Below are 13,760 nucleotides of genomic sequence, written 5' to 3' on the forward strand. Positions count from 1 at the left end.
AGATTTTTATTTGAAAAGCGGAGAATTTTCGTATATTAATTTACTAAAGGAACTGAAACTGGCATCACCTGCGGAATTAAAAGATTTTTTGGATCTATTTGTTTATAAATCTAAAAAAAAAAAAATTCAAAGGCATTTCTTTTTTTTTTAATTATATTATATCCAGAATAAAACACAATTACAACTGCTGGACCGAACAATATATATACAGACATTAAACCATTACCAGACAGAACCATAGGGAGACTTCTACCGCTTTCCTATATTCCTACTCCGAATGGCGTCATCGGAGTCCAGCCACCACCGATCACAGAAGAAGAGAGATCAGCGTAACTTTGGCTCAATTACGTTCTGGATATTTTAGTACTTATCCAGAATCGACTCGGACATACCCAATATATGTCCAGCATGTGAAGGCACACAATAAGGCACTAACCACCTATTCACTAACCTACTCACCTAACACTGGACCCAACCTGTCAAAACAACACATTTCCTATGTACAGCGTTAAATGAGTTAGACGAAGACCACCGGTGACTAAAACACACTGGCAGGGTTCAGTAAACTGCTACAACTCCAACAACAACCAAAGAAAAGAAATTATGCACAAGCGCACAAACTTTCTTACCATGGCCTCATGTTGTTGTTTTAACAGCATAGTTAGCCCTGTCAGTGTAGGTATATCATCGGTCGTCTTCGTCTAGCTCATCTAGGGGTAGGCCCAGGAAACATGCTGTTTCGACGGGTTGGGTCCAGAGGGAGAGGGGGGTTAGATGAGTCTGATTAAGGGGGCATGTGAAGAGGTGGTTAGTGTCGTGCGGGGTACCTTCACATGCCGGACATGTGTTTGGTATGTCGGGGTCAATTCTGGATAAGTAGGAGTTTAACCTGCTACAATATCCAGAACGTAATTGTGCCAATGTTACACGAGTCTCACGGGGAAGCTGGAGCTCTTCATCTGCAATGGGTGGTGGTTGGACTCCGATTACGGCATTCACGGGACGGGAGTTCATGAAGGTGGTAACGGACTCCCGGTGAATGTCGTTTATTGACTGTCTGAATACTGTCCGGTCCAGTAGGTCTCGGTCAGTTTTGTCCTGGAGTTCGTCAGCGTAGTCGAGGAGGTGTCTCCTGACGTGCCTGGGAGGCGGCTCAGGCTCAAGCAGGTGTCTGCAGGGGTGAAACCTGCGGTAACACCCCAGCAGGAACTGCTTGCTGAGCAATTTGTTGTGCTCCGCGACTGGGAGCATTTGTGCCTCGTTGTGCAGGTGTTGTATGGGTGACATCAGGAGGCACCCGGTCGCTGTCCGAATGGCGGTATTCTGACATGTCTGAAGCTTTGTCCACTGCGAATCACTAGTACCAGGCGACCAGACAGGCGCAGCATAGTTTAGAACCGGCCGGCCAATTGCCTTAAATGTCGAAAGCAACAGTTCTTTGTCCTTGCCCCAAGTGCTGCCGGCCAGCGATTTGAGGACCTTGTTGCGATTTTGGACTTTAGTGGCAATTGCGGTTGTATGCGCAGAGAAGGAGAGCAAGCTGTCAAAGGTTACACCCAAAATTTTGGGGTTATTCACAGTCGGAATTGGTGTGTCGTCGACTTTTACCTTAAGGGACAGCTTGACCTCCTTTGTCCAGGTGGTGAAAAGGGTCGCCGTGGACTTGGTGGGGGAAAGTTGGAGATTCCTCGCAGTGAAAAAGCGAGAAAGGTCGGTGAGGTAGTTGTTCACTTTGGAACACAGGCCATCGATGTCATTGCCCGACGCCATTATCGTGCAATCGTCAGCGTATGAGATCAGGGAAACTCCCGCTGGTGGTTGGGGGAGCTTCGAGATGTAGAAGTTAAAAAGCAAGGGTGAAAGGACACCACCCTGCGGTACGCCTTGCTTAATCTTCCTCTGCTTTGACATTTGATCTCGAAAAATCACTGACGAGTGCCGACCGCTCAGGTAGTTCGCGGACCACCTCTTCAGCCCTGGCGGGAGTGTCGACTGATAAATATCATCTAGTAGCGTGGAATGGCTGACTGTATCGAAAGCCTTCTTTAGATCCAACGCTACTAGGACAGTCCTCTCGCAGGGGCGGTTTTGGTTAAGCCCGCGATTTATCTGGGCGTTTATGGCGGTGAGTGCCGTGGTGGTGCTGTGCACTCGTCGGAATCCGTGCTGATGTGGGGCTGGGGCCAGGTGTGTCGTGTAGAGAGGGAGTAGGAGGAGACCCTTGTGAGGTATCCTACTCCCAGGGGTCCCAGATGCTTCAGCATCAGCGCGTTCAGTCCGTCAGGGCCAATGGCTTTCGATGATTTCGACTTGTTGAAGGCCCCCTGAACCTCATCACCGGAGAAAGTAAGTGGCGCACTGTCGTTCGTCAGTTTGTGCAGCCTTCTGGTAACACGACGTTTGGTTCTGTCGCCCGGAGGATGCAGTGTAAACAGCCGGCTAAAATAGCTCGCGCATCTCTTCGGGTCCGACGAAGTACAACCGTTGAAGGTGATAGCCACCTTGTCGTTGTGTTTCGTCGGGTTCGACAGGGACCTAACGGTGGACCAGAGCTTACTCACTCCGGAGGTGAGGTTACAAGTCTTCAGGTGCTCAACCCATTTAGTCCGCTTGTGTTGGTTTACCAGTTGCCGGATCTCCAAATTGAGATCCCTTATGCGGGGATCACCGGGATCGGCCTGGCGTAGGTGGTCACGCTCGTTTGCTAAACTGGCTGCTTCTGCTGGGAAATGAGGACGAATGTCCTTATAGCATCCAGCTGGGATGAAGCGAGCCGCAGCAGCTGTGAGCACCTTGCGGAATGCGCGTTCGCCAACGCGCACATCAGTGGGGATGGGAAGAGCGGCGAAGGTGTCCTCGGTGAACTCCGTGAAGCCGGCCCAATTAGCTTTTATAAAGTTAAAATAGGACCGGTGATTCGCGGAAACGAAATCGGCAGGTCTCTCGATCGAGACGATAATGGGCAAGTGGTCTGATGCAAGCGATAGCATGGGTCGCCACGTTATGCTATTTATCAGACCCGCGCTAGCTATTGTTAGGTCAGGCGAGCTGCTACAATTGCCCACTACCCTGGTGGGGGCGTCGTCGTTCGCTGTGCTGAATATCGAGTCGTCTATCTGCTCTGCCAATTGCTGTCCCCTACGATCATTTGGCAGGCTTGAATGCCAAAGATCGTGATGCGCATTGAAGTCACCTACAACCAATCGGTTTTCACCTCTAATGAGCGCACCTATATCAGGGTGATATCCTGCCGGGCAGCAGGTGACAGGGGGTATGTATATGTTAAAAATTTCGAGCTCGGAATCGCCTGACCGGACAGCTATGCCTTGACATTCTAAGGTGCTGTCCCTGCGGTCGATTCCTTCATCGATAAGACGATACTGCACAGTGTGGTGGACTATAAACGCTAGGCCACCACCGTTGTCTCGCTCGCGATCGTGTCTGTGCACGTTATAGCCATCCCTGGTGATCAGAGATGACCTAGCGTGCAACTTCGTTTCTTGGACCGCAGCTATTTTGATACTGTGCCGGCTCATAAAGCCGACTATCTCGTCGACCTTGCTCGTAAGTCCGTTGCAGTTAAACTGGAGAAGCTTGAAGCTTCTCGGTGAGGTCAGTGTAATCCGGGGGGTGAGGGACGCGTGGGGTTGTCTACGTTGGACCTGCTGTGCAATCCACTGTGGTTGTTGCGGCCTGATGGTGGTGGGCGGCCGCGCCTCCGGGGGAGGTAGTGGGTGCAGAGCTCTGCAGCAGGGGGCAACGTAGGCAGTTGTCCACTCACGGGTGGTGCGCAGGCCGGAACATCTCCGAAAATGGCACCAGCCACTGCAGGAATTGCATTGGACTGATACCAGATTCCGAGGTGTTACGGTCTGACACATGGAACAGACTGTACGGGGGACCAGGAGCTGCTGGTTTGTCCCCGCACTGGGGTTGGAGCAGGAAGGGATAGGAGGGGTTGAAGGGGAGTTGTGTTGCTCCGATAGGCTCCTCACCGTGGAGGTGTGGGTTGTGGTGGCGGTTGGTAGTGCCGGCCTATCAGGGGGTGTGGTAGCCGTGGAGGCATCACACGCCTGTTGGCGGGAGCAACACGTGGCCACATACCGTGTGGACCACTCCCTGTGCGATTTAAGGCCTGAGCAGGTCTTAAGGTGGCTCCACCCGTAGCACTTATTGCACCTAACCGAGGTGGAGTTCGGGTGGAGCCGTTGATGGCAGACGCAGCAGTAGAATACTTCTGGCCCAGGGTTGGATTCGACTCGAGCCCTGAGGAGAAGCGTTTGGAGCAGGTTTGCTGCGAGAGTTTGCTCCTGTGACGTAAGGGGTGGGGTGATATACGATACACTAGACAGGGCTAGTGTACTGGGGCGGCAGCCCTTGGTCGGGAAAAACCCGAGTCATTCCGGTAACGTAGAACCGGCTGCCATGGGAATGCCATGGCCTCATCCTTATAAACACTGCTTTTGGAGCTATATTTATAATTCGTAATTTACACACGGCACTAAATTTTCATTAGTTTGTTTAGTTTAAATGTCACAAATCGCAATATTACCATGCCATTCACTGAATTTTCGCAAACATGTAATTTATGTAAAGTGCCTGACGTCACACTTTTGAAAACCGCGAAAAGTAAAATAACGGTTTTGGGAAGACGCCAGCTTTTGCATTCAATTCGCCTTAGTTCTTGGCATACTAAAGCTTTATGTCTGGTCCAAGGCGAGTTCATCTAAGGTGATTTGTTGTTTTTTCTTTCATTTTGGCGGCTTAAATTTCAAAGCGATCTGTTTTTAATCGATGTTTATGGAAAGTAACCTGTCTATTTTGACATTTATGCCCGCCCAAGTACTATCACTTCAGCAGCATTCACCACAAAGAGATCGATCCCAATTGCGTTTTCCGTTAACGTACACCCATCGAGATATACATTTTTTCACCTGCAAAACCTGATTGTTCGTTCATGAAAGTAGTAACTCATGACAAAATTTATTTGCGCATTTCAATATTTTTAAATAAAAAGAATACGATTAGGAAACAATTTTGCGAAAGGACGAAGCTACGTCTACTTTTATCAAATGCCAAAAACTACTACTAACCTAAACTTGCTTCACGCATAGCAAGTTTATTTCTCTCTCAATACTTCCTTCATCTACATACTTACATACATATGTATATATGCACATATCACTGTAACTTTCTAAAACACATTTGATATTTCGGCTTATAATAAAATTACAAATTCACTAAACAAAAATATAAATTGTTTGACTTGCGCAGCAAAAAGGGCTTCTACTGTTAACCGAAAAATGGCTTTCGGACCGCCTACGCGCCGATTACTTGTATTAGATTTTGACGAGACGTTAACGTCTTTAGATCCGGTATTTCTCCTACGCGATTTGCTACCCGTAAATCGACGGCCCAAAGAGCCTAATTTCACGAGAGTTGGCTGGATTGACTATACGAACTCGCTATTAAGAGAGCTGTGCTCATCAGGCTTTTCAGTGGTAGAGTTACGGAGCCTCATTGCGGCCATACCACCAGTTCCCAGTATGGTGGAATTTGTGCAACATCTATACGATTCGTGTGATCCCAAATATGACATCATCATTATAAGCGACACCTGCTCAATTTTCATTCAGGACTGGCTTGCCAATCACAAACTGACCAAATGTATCAAAGCCGTTTTCACGAATCCAGCTTTCGTTGTAAGCAGCGAAGGGCTCTTGATGCGACCCTACCACAGTAACACGTGCCCGTTAAGTCCACCTAACATGTGCAAGCGTTCCATTCTGGAGAACTATGTGTCGAAGCGACATGAAATGGGCATCAATTACGAACGGACGATTTTCATTGCGGATGGCGCGCATGATTATTGTCCTATGCTGGGTATGCGTAGAGATGATATAGTGTGTGTTCGCAAGGGAAAGGATTTGGAGCAGAGAGTACGTTGTTACCGCAAAAAGTGCAAGGTACGGCCGCTTTTATTGTTGTGGAGTACTGGACATGAGTTGCTGTCGTTGCTGGAGTCAGTAATGGACTGCGTGGCTATTTCATGTTTTTGAGCGTTTTTGAGCGACTTGAAAGGAATTTTGCTTAAATTAATAAAATTGTAGCAAATATTAGTTACACGATAATAAAAGGGTATGGTTATATTGCAAATAGTTCGAACTTGATCCGAAAACCAAAGACAAGCCTAACTAACATTTATAATTTTCTTTATACCAATTCCAGTATTCATATTTTTGGCAAAATAAATTATTGTAGAAAAATAACTGCATATTTTATTTTTATTATAATTATCATATCATTAAAATAGTATCATAGCATTTATTTGGGTAAATTAATTACTTTATTATATCGCCTCCAACGCGCCACAACTGCTGAGAGGAGGCGTCTGTAAGGGACAGATAGTGCACTTTTCTTTTGTAGACTTAAATATTCGTTTACTTCTTACTGCTTAGTTGGTATTTAAGAACTCATTTTTAGATAAGAAATAAAAAAATACAAATTATATAGGATCCAAGAGAATCAATTGTGTTCATGTACGCATTTTTGTTGATTTTTATTAACTACATTATTTTTGTCAACACACTTACAATTGTATAATAATTGTATATGGATTAAAAACGTGTAAAGCAAACGCAGCGGCGGAGAGTGTGTGGCATTATCAGAAAAGTTTAAAATTGAGGGAACCCGCATTAAGGGGCTGGAAGTCATTGTCAAGTCAAGCAACAGCAAAATTAATAAGAGCAATTACTTGCTTTTTAGAAAACAACAAACACTTCATAACCATAACTACATAAGTTAGGTAAAAAAAATTAACGATTTAAAAACTACATCTAAGGATTGCATATTCAAACATTAAAAATTAAATTGCAGCAATTGGAAAACCACATAGAAATATTTCATCTTCATAAGGCGCAACTGAAGCTCTGCATAGATTGTATTTTTCGACAATTGCCACTCCGCCGCTTTAAATACAGTTTGTTCGACAACTAATGTTGCTTTTTTCTTATATCTTTAAATACATTTTCTTTGTAATATTACAGTTTACGGTGTTGTATACAAAGTGAATTTTACGCATTATTTAGTTAAATATTAATTTAATAAGTTTTATTACGTTTTTATTATGGTTTAATTTGTTTCCTCTTAGCTTTACTTAAGACTTAAATTAACTCTTATGTGCATTATTTGACATTTTATAAAGACATGATTGTGTTTGCAAGCAGCAAACCTTTTACTTTTGTTTTAGTAGTAACTAATGTACGTAAACATTTGATTTTAATTTAAATATTCATTATTTCCTGTTTGCACTATAATACATTTGATAAATTAAAACTTTAGGTTTAACGTTTTAGAGTAGGCGAATCGAGCATATATTCCATAAATTTAGCTTATCAGTAAACAGAACTAAACATATAAACTTAATTAAAAATTAAAACTAAAAACTTAATTTTCAACTCAAATCATAAACAAAGTCGTTAAGGTTCATGAAAGGGCGTTAAGTTTGTCATCAATTCTTCAATAATATGCTCAAAGCGCTGTATCTTTAAACTTAAGACGAAATGTAAATTTCTGCTTTGAACTTGTGAATGTTTTAGTAAAATTTTAAGATGCTTTCGTTCCTCATTCATATCCCCATCCACGGTGTTCTAGAGCAGCTCATGCACCAACATACTTTGTTCAGTTGTCGCCGCACTTCATTGCTACTACATATCTGTTAGGCTACTACGCTTGGGGCAGTAACGTATCACCCCCACTCAGGCAACAACGGGCGGTGGCGGCGGCAGCGTACTGGCTGCGCTAGATTTGTTCATTGCAGGCGCAACAGCTGGGGTGGCACCTTTGGTGCATGCACCATTGCTATTCGTTGCTTCATTGGCTATCGCAGTGGCACCAACAGTCGACGCGTGAGGTTGCGGTAGGATTTTTACTGGCTGTTTTTGTTGCGTTGCGGCGGGTGACGACGACTGATTCGATGCACACGTGGCTACTACGCTGCTAACGCATGGGCTGGCTATTTGAACACGTTTTACGCTCTTCGAGCGGCCGCATGGCACACACAACATGGAGCAGTGTTCACGCAATTTCGTGATATGATCTATTCGATACTCGTTAATCCACTTTACTTTCTTGTGTTTGACTTGTTTGATCTTCTCGCCATTTGGCGAGATTAGAGTTAGTTGTTGCGGCAAGCCCTCTGGTTTGGTGGCGCCGCAACGAATGCAAATACTGCAACGATCACAACTCCATCGACCTGGTAAACCGATAAACGTTAGTAATCTGATCAATGTGCTTATAAAATTTGGCAGTACTCACCATCTGGCACGGCTTTGATGCCCAGGCAATAAATGTGAAAGCCTCGATCGCACTGCTCGCAGTATAACATTTTGTTCTGATCCTTCTTTCCTTTGCATTTAATACAGCATTTACACTCGGTACACTGCCAGTTGTAGTTCCTCACACGCGCCACCATGCGATGTGGCATTTCAATACAACTCGGGTGTACTGCAAAGAGAGCAATGTATAGTTTAAACTCGAGTACTTAAAAAAGATTTTCTAAGCTGATCAATTACCTCTGCGTCGACATGTGTAACAGCATATAAAGACCTCGGGCAGATTTTTCATATTTCGATTCTGCACAAGTTGACAAACGCCACAGGTGACTAGCGTGTTGCTCTCCTCTTCAGATGACGACGAAGTATCATCGTTTGAGCTATCCGAATCGGTATCCGAGTCCTTTAAAAGAAAAGTTCAAATACCCTCAAGTTCTTGTTCAGTTCTATTAATTTTGTATAACTTACCGTTTCACTTTCACTGTCCGATGAAGACAACGCGGACTCTGTTGCACTGTCGTCTTCCACTTTATGCCTTTCCTCTGCTGACTTCACGTTATCACAATTTGCCTTTGAGGCATAGCGTGGACGCCCGCTACATCGCAGATCGTTGGCTGCCGTGGTGCTTTCCATACAGTTGCCAATGGTGGCCTGTGCGTCTGCTGCATTAGCAGTCAGACTTGCAACCTGAGCGCTCTGGCGATCAACCAATGGCTTTGTATCCAATTCATATTGCGTCATACGTTCAGCCAGCAAACGTGGGTCCTGTAGAACCGTATTAAGCGGGAAACAACTGCAAATCAAAAAAAAAAAATTCGTTGCTGAGCCTAAATTAAACTTGGCATTTCCTTTCTCATTTACCTCAACTCAAATGGCGTGTATTGACGATATTCCGCATAAAACTGGCCCGGTATAACTGCTACGGGGTAACTGGCGTTCAGATCCCGTGTCGGCGTAGTGTTGCGCGGTTGCAGCAAGGTTGGTGGTTCAGGTATTTGCTCGGCTTTGGCGGCCTCTGCCACTGACTCAGCTACAGGCCTATTCACAAGAGTTGCAATGGGCGCTGTTGCAGGCGATGGCACATTCACTGTTAACGTCTGCAAGTCTAGGCATGCTAAACGTTCCTCCTTGCGGCTGCAAATACAATAAATACAGAGTTTCAAATTTTTAAAGCCTGTTCAAATTTATTATTATTTTTTATTTGAAGAATATGTTACCTCCTATTGAAGTAAGAGTTCCATTTGCTGGCTGATAGCAGTGCACGTTCACGTGCTTGCAGCCCACGACCAGACACATTGAGACCCAATGCTTTCTGTTTCGCCTCGATTTCGCGCAGATGCTTTTGCCGTATGAAATCCTTATACTCCTCGTACTTTTCATAGAAATCTGTATACATAATGTCCAGTATGTCGGATGCCCAGACTGCCGTAATGCCTAAATCGCACATACGTTCTGAAACGAGGCCTTTCTCCTGCAACCAATTACGCTCCTCCATGTCGATTTGGCGACGTGGCAAATCAGGATATTTTCGCTTAAAGCTCTTAATTCCCAAATATAAAGCGACCTGCTCTTGGATCATGAAAGTATCGCGATTCTTCGATGGGCAACAACCTTTTGGAGGTGGCCACTCATACTCGGCAATCGCTGAGACGGTAATTTCGGCGCTGAAATGATTATTATTTTTTAGCTTTCCCAAGTTTGTTGTAGAAAATAAAAACTTACTCTTCAGCAACGCAAACTTCCATTTTCTTCTTCTTTGGACGTTTGATAACGCTGCCATTTTGGACTGCAGTCACAGTGTTTGGATCCAAGATGCTATTCGTGCTCACCACTGAGGATTGCGACTCATCATTGTTAAGAAAATCGGGTTGTCTAAAAATGTACAAGCAAAAACAATAAAAACCGTTACAAAATGTTTATATATATTCATTAAACAAGCTTTTACCTCAAAGGAGTTAGTGGCTCCGGTGGCAGCTGTATGTGCGTATGACTCAAGTCGGCGCTCATGCGTGTATCCTCTTCAAACACTTGTGGGGACTGTTAAAACAAAATAATAGCGAAATGTTTTAGCAATAAAAGCAGGAAAAATTTTCAAATATGAATACTCAATGATTTCAATTACAATGGTTTCGTGTAAAATTAATTAAACAAAACTTAATACATTTAGAAGGTAAATTTTTTCAATTTCTATTGTCGCACCATTTTTCGCCCTCTCTGCAGCGCTTGATGAATATAAAACTCAAAAGCATCAATGCAAGTAGTTAATTAACTGAAAATTTAATTTAACATTAACAACTACAGCAGCACTACTATTCTCGCTGGATATCGCTTCATATGACCGCATAATAAAACAAAAGCAAGAGCACAGGGGCACGACATCACCCAATGGGGGTTCACTTAATTCCCAACTTGGGTACACAGGGCAGGGGAAATTTATTTGTAGTTGTCTGGGGAAGATATTCGAACATTCGTAAATTCATATTCGAAAGAAGCCCTATCTACATATCTCCGTTGGCCGTCAGGTCTCACCGCGCACCACACTTTTACAATGGCTTTCCCCAAGTGGTAGGTATAGACGAAATACACCACAAGGAAAGCGGGGGAACAAAGAAAAACGTAAAAAGCAGCTGCTCCGCACACCTGAATATTTCTGATATTGAATGATTACGAAGTGGTATGCGGAGATGATGACGTTCGCGTGCTGTCGGTATGAGCAATGGAAGCACCGATGAACGCCCCTTGCCATGCGTGTAAATAAATATGTGTGTGTTTGCTTTTTTATATGCTTTGCACGTTTGCATTGGTAAAGTGAATTGGCAAAACAGCGAAGTAATAAAATGTACTAAATTAATATAAAAAAGAAAAAACGGCGAAAGCACGAAGACGAATGAAATAAGGAAAAAAATAACAAAAAAACTAGACTTACTAGAGCACCACAACGCAGGTGCTAGAAAATGTAGCGCACAGATAAATTTAGAAGAATCAGTGGAAAAGCTCATAACAACTAGTGAAGCGCCGGTTTTTGGACATTGGTTGTACACGATTTTAGGATTATTCGCGTCAACAAATTTTGCTTATTTCAATATATAGGAACATCTGAGTGTATGTATGTATAAATTGAAACACTTACCGGACTGAAGAGGCCTTTCATTCGTTCTGGGTCGGGTGTATGCTTCAGACCACCAATGCACCGTGGCCGACTAAGCGCGATTTGCTTAGCGACAGCGCTGGCTCCACGCCCCAAACGATGCGCACGACTGCCACGTCCGCTCCCACGGCCAGAACCACGTCCACGACCGCGTCCACCGCGTCCACGGCCAACAGGTGTGCTCACTATACTTGTGGTCGAATCGTCTAAAACGAAAATAATAAAATCCAAACAACTGAATATTGGTTTTCCAAAACTTTGTTTCAACAATTTAAATTAATTTCATCATTGCACTATTGGTTCTTTTATTAATTTTTAAGTACTTGTTTGAATTAATATCTATTGTTTTATATTCCTCCTTCTTGCTTTTACGCTACCTTTTACTACCTCAATCAATAATTAATCAATTATAGTCCACCTTTTAGTTTTTCTTTTTACTCACCTCCAGACATGCCCGTCCCACTGCTTTCCGCACCACTACCCTGACTGACAGACTCTTCATGGCGCACATCATATTTGCTGCTGTTTATCGTTGTCTGGATCCGCAGCAGATCCGTTTCCATACTTGCGCGGATTGAGTCGGCAGCGCGTAGCTGTTGAGTTGCCATGAGCGATGAGAAATCGTTAGGTCTAAAGACCACATCCGGTACTGGATCAGAAGAGGAGAGTATAGTGGCCGGTGGCAGCATTGAGCTGCTACTTTGATTTTGCACTGCGACGTTGATTGCACCGGCATTAACGGCAGCACTTCCACCTGCTATGGTCATAGTGGCAGTGGTGCTGCCATTGCTCGCTGACGACGACGACGAGCACATAGTCAAATCGATTTGTGTGGCCAAAGAAATGGACGAAGCTACGCCAGTGCCCAGTTGGCCGCCAGCAGCTGTTGTAACAGTAGCAGAGCTCATTGAGCTGCTTGAGTAGGTCGACGATATGCTGGAATTCGAGCCACCATAGTGATTAAGGACGGACAAACCAGCATCTGACACTGAACTTGCGGTGGTATTGTTAATCGAATTTGAGCCAAAGGTGGCACTGCAGCCACCTAAGACGTTTACCGAGCGTTTGCGATTTTTCATAGACACTTCGCCATTGTTGCCGACAGGTTTCAATTTAGCTACCGGCGTAATTGCGCCACCCGGCAAAAACGTACGTCGGGAACTACGCGCCCCCGTGCGCAAGGCGCGTTCACGTTTCAAAATCTCACTATCATTCACTACCTCTGCACTTTCCTGCTCGTCGACTGGCTGCTCACCATCGACCATATCGATTGCGAGACGTTTACGCAACAGCTCTACACGTCGTGACTTCGAAACAACCTCCGTATCGTCGATACCAATGTTGCCTTCGTTAAATGCTGCTGCCACTGGCATTTGCACGACGTTGGGCGTCGCAGTAGCATTATTGAAGGCATTCTTTTTCGGACGGCCACGCCGTTTGACGACGGGTGTGTGTACAAGCAACTGTTCTGAGGTTGCTCCACTTACTTTATCTGCTGATGAGAGTTCATTCAATACGTAACTATTATCAGCTACATCATTGTTCAAATTGTACTGCATGGGATCTTCCTCGTCTAGTGGTATAGCCAACAGATGTTCGTGGCGTTGTTTGCGTGGACGATGAATGGAAGTCTTTGGCGAAGATAGATGCATTGCGATGGAGGCGTTATCTGATTGAGCAACATCGTTGGTTATGTCCACGACGTGATGATTGCCACCGAATATGGTGGGTGATGTAGTTATTAATTTCGTATTAGACGACTCATCGTCCGTCAGTATGGTTAAAGTGGCCATGGTATGCGACTCACTATCAATGCGCCGCACTTTATTTGGTGTGATCTGTACCAGAGCAAAAAATATGACATTTATGAAAATTGTGAAAATGGTGCAATAGAATACTAACTAAAACAAAGTAAAATTAAATAGTTTTAACGAAAAAATAATTTATTAAGAAAATATTAAATAATGAAAAACATGTTTATCAAATCTGTCCACGCACAGAAAAATGTTATTATTTTTATATACTTATTATTTTCCTATGAGCTCTCCACTCATCTAACCCCGAAACCTCTAAAATCGGATAATTCCCTTTTACAACACGCTTTCTTTTCCTATTTTTATTAAATATATATAATTTTTTTTTTGTTTGAGCATCCATTAAGTTTCCAATGAAATAAAATTAATTAAGGATAAACAAAAGCCAAGGTAACAGAATTGATCGAAAAAAAATTAAGTAAAGAAAAAAGCAATTAAATAAAACTGATTCTAAAGTTTCCTTCT

At 43.9% G+C, this 13,760-nt stretch overlaps 2 protein-coding genes across 4 annotated transcripts in view; one reads left to right on the forward strand and one right to left on the reverse strand.

The window, feature by feature from the left end:
• Window positions 1-5,106: 5,106 nt before the first annotated feature.
• On the forward strand, window positions 5,107-6,267 carry LOC128859299 (probable phosphatase phospho2). Its single transcript, XM_054096176.1, has one exon. The coding sequence runs from the start codon at window positions 5,304-5,306 to the stop codon at window positions 6,057-6,059; it is 756 nt and encodes a 251-aa protein (XP_053952151.1). The 5' UTR covers window positions 5,107-5,303; the 3' UTR covers window positions 6,060-6,267.
• A 262-nt stretch (window positions 6,268-6,529) lies between these two features.
• LOC128859298 (supporter of activation of yellow protein) overlaps window positions 6,530-13,760 on the reverse strand; it is a 34,798-nt gene continuing 27,567 nt past the window's right edge. For all 3 annotated transcript variants that reach the window (XM_054096175.1, XM_054096174.1, XM_054096173.1), the window contains exons 4-13: window positions 11,924-13,319; window positions 11,464-11,687; window positions 10,279-10,370; window positions 10,056-10,205; window positions 9,551-9,997; window positions 9,195-9,467; window positions 8,802-9,126; window positions 8,574-8,736; window positions 8,317-8,505; window positions 6,530-8,254 (exon numbers count right to left, since the gene is read on the reverse strand). In XM_054096175.1, coding sequence (XP_053952150.1) covers window positions 7,758-8,254; window positions 8,317-8,505; window positions 8,574-8,736; window positions 8,802-9,126; window positions 9,195-9,467; window positions 9,551-9,997; window positions 10,056-10,205; window positions 10,279-10,370; window positions 11,464-11,687; window positions 11,924-13,319 — 3,756 coding nt within the window. In that variant the 3' untranslated portion in view covers window positions 6,530-7,757. The remainder of the gene's footprint in view (window positions 8,255-8,316; window positions 8,506-8,573; window positions 8,737-8,801; window positions 9,127-9,194; window positions 9,468-9,550; window positions 9,998-10,055; window positions 10,206-10,278; window positions 10,371-11,463; window positions 11,688-11,923; window positions 13,320-13,760) is intronic.

Source organism: Anastrepha ludens, chromosome 3 (genome assembly GCF_028408465.1).
Source record: "Anastrepha ludens isolate Willacy chromosome 3, idAnaLude1.1, whole genome shotgun sequence".
Taxonomy (NCBI): Eukaryota; Metazoa; Arthropoda; class Insecta; order Diptera; family Tephritidae; genus Anastrepha; species Anastrepha ludens.

What these genes read in the sequence shown, in the direction of transcription:
- LOC128859299 (XM_054096176.1), top strand. Translation starts at nt 5,304, where the DNA reads ATGGCTTTCGGACCGCCTACGCGCCGATTACTTGTATTAGATTTTGAC.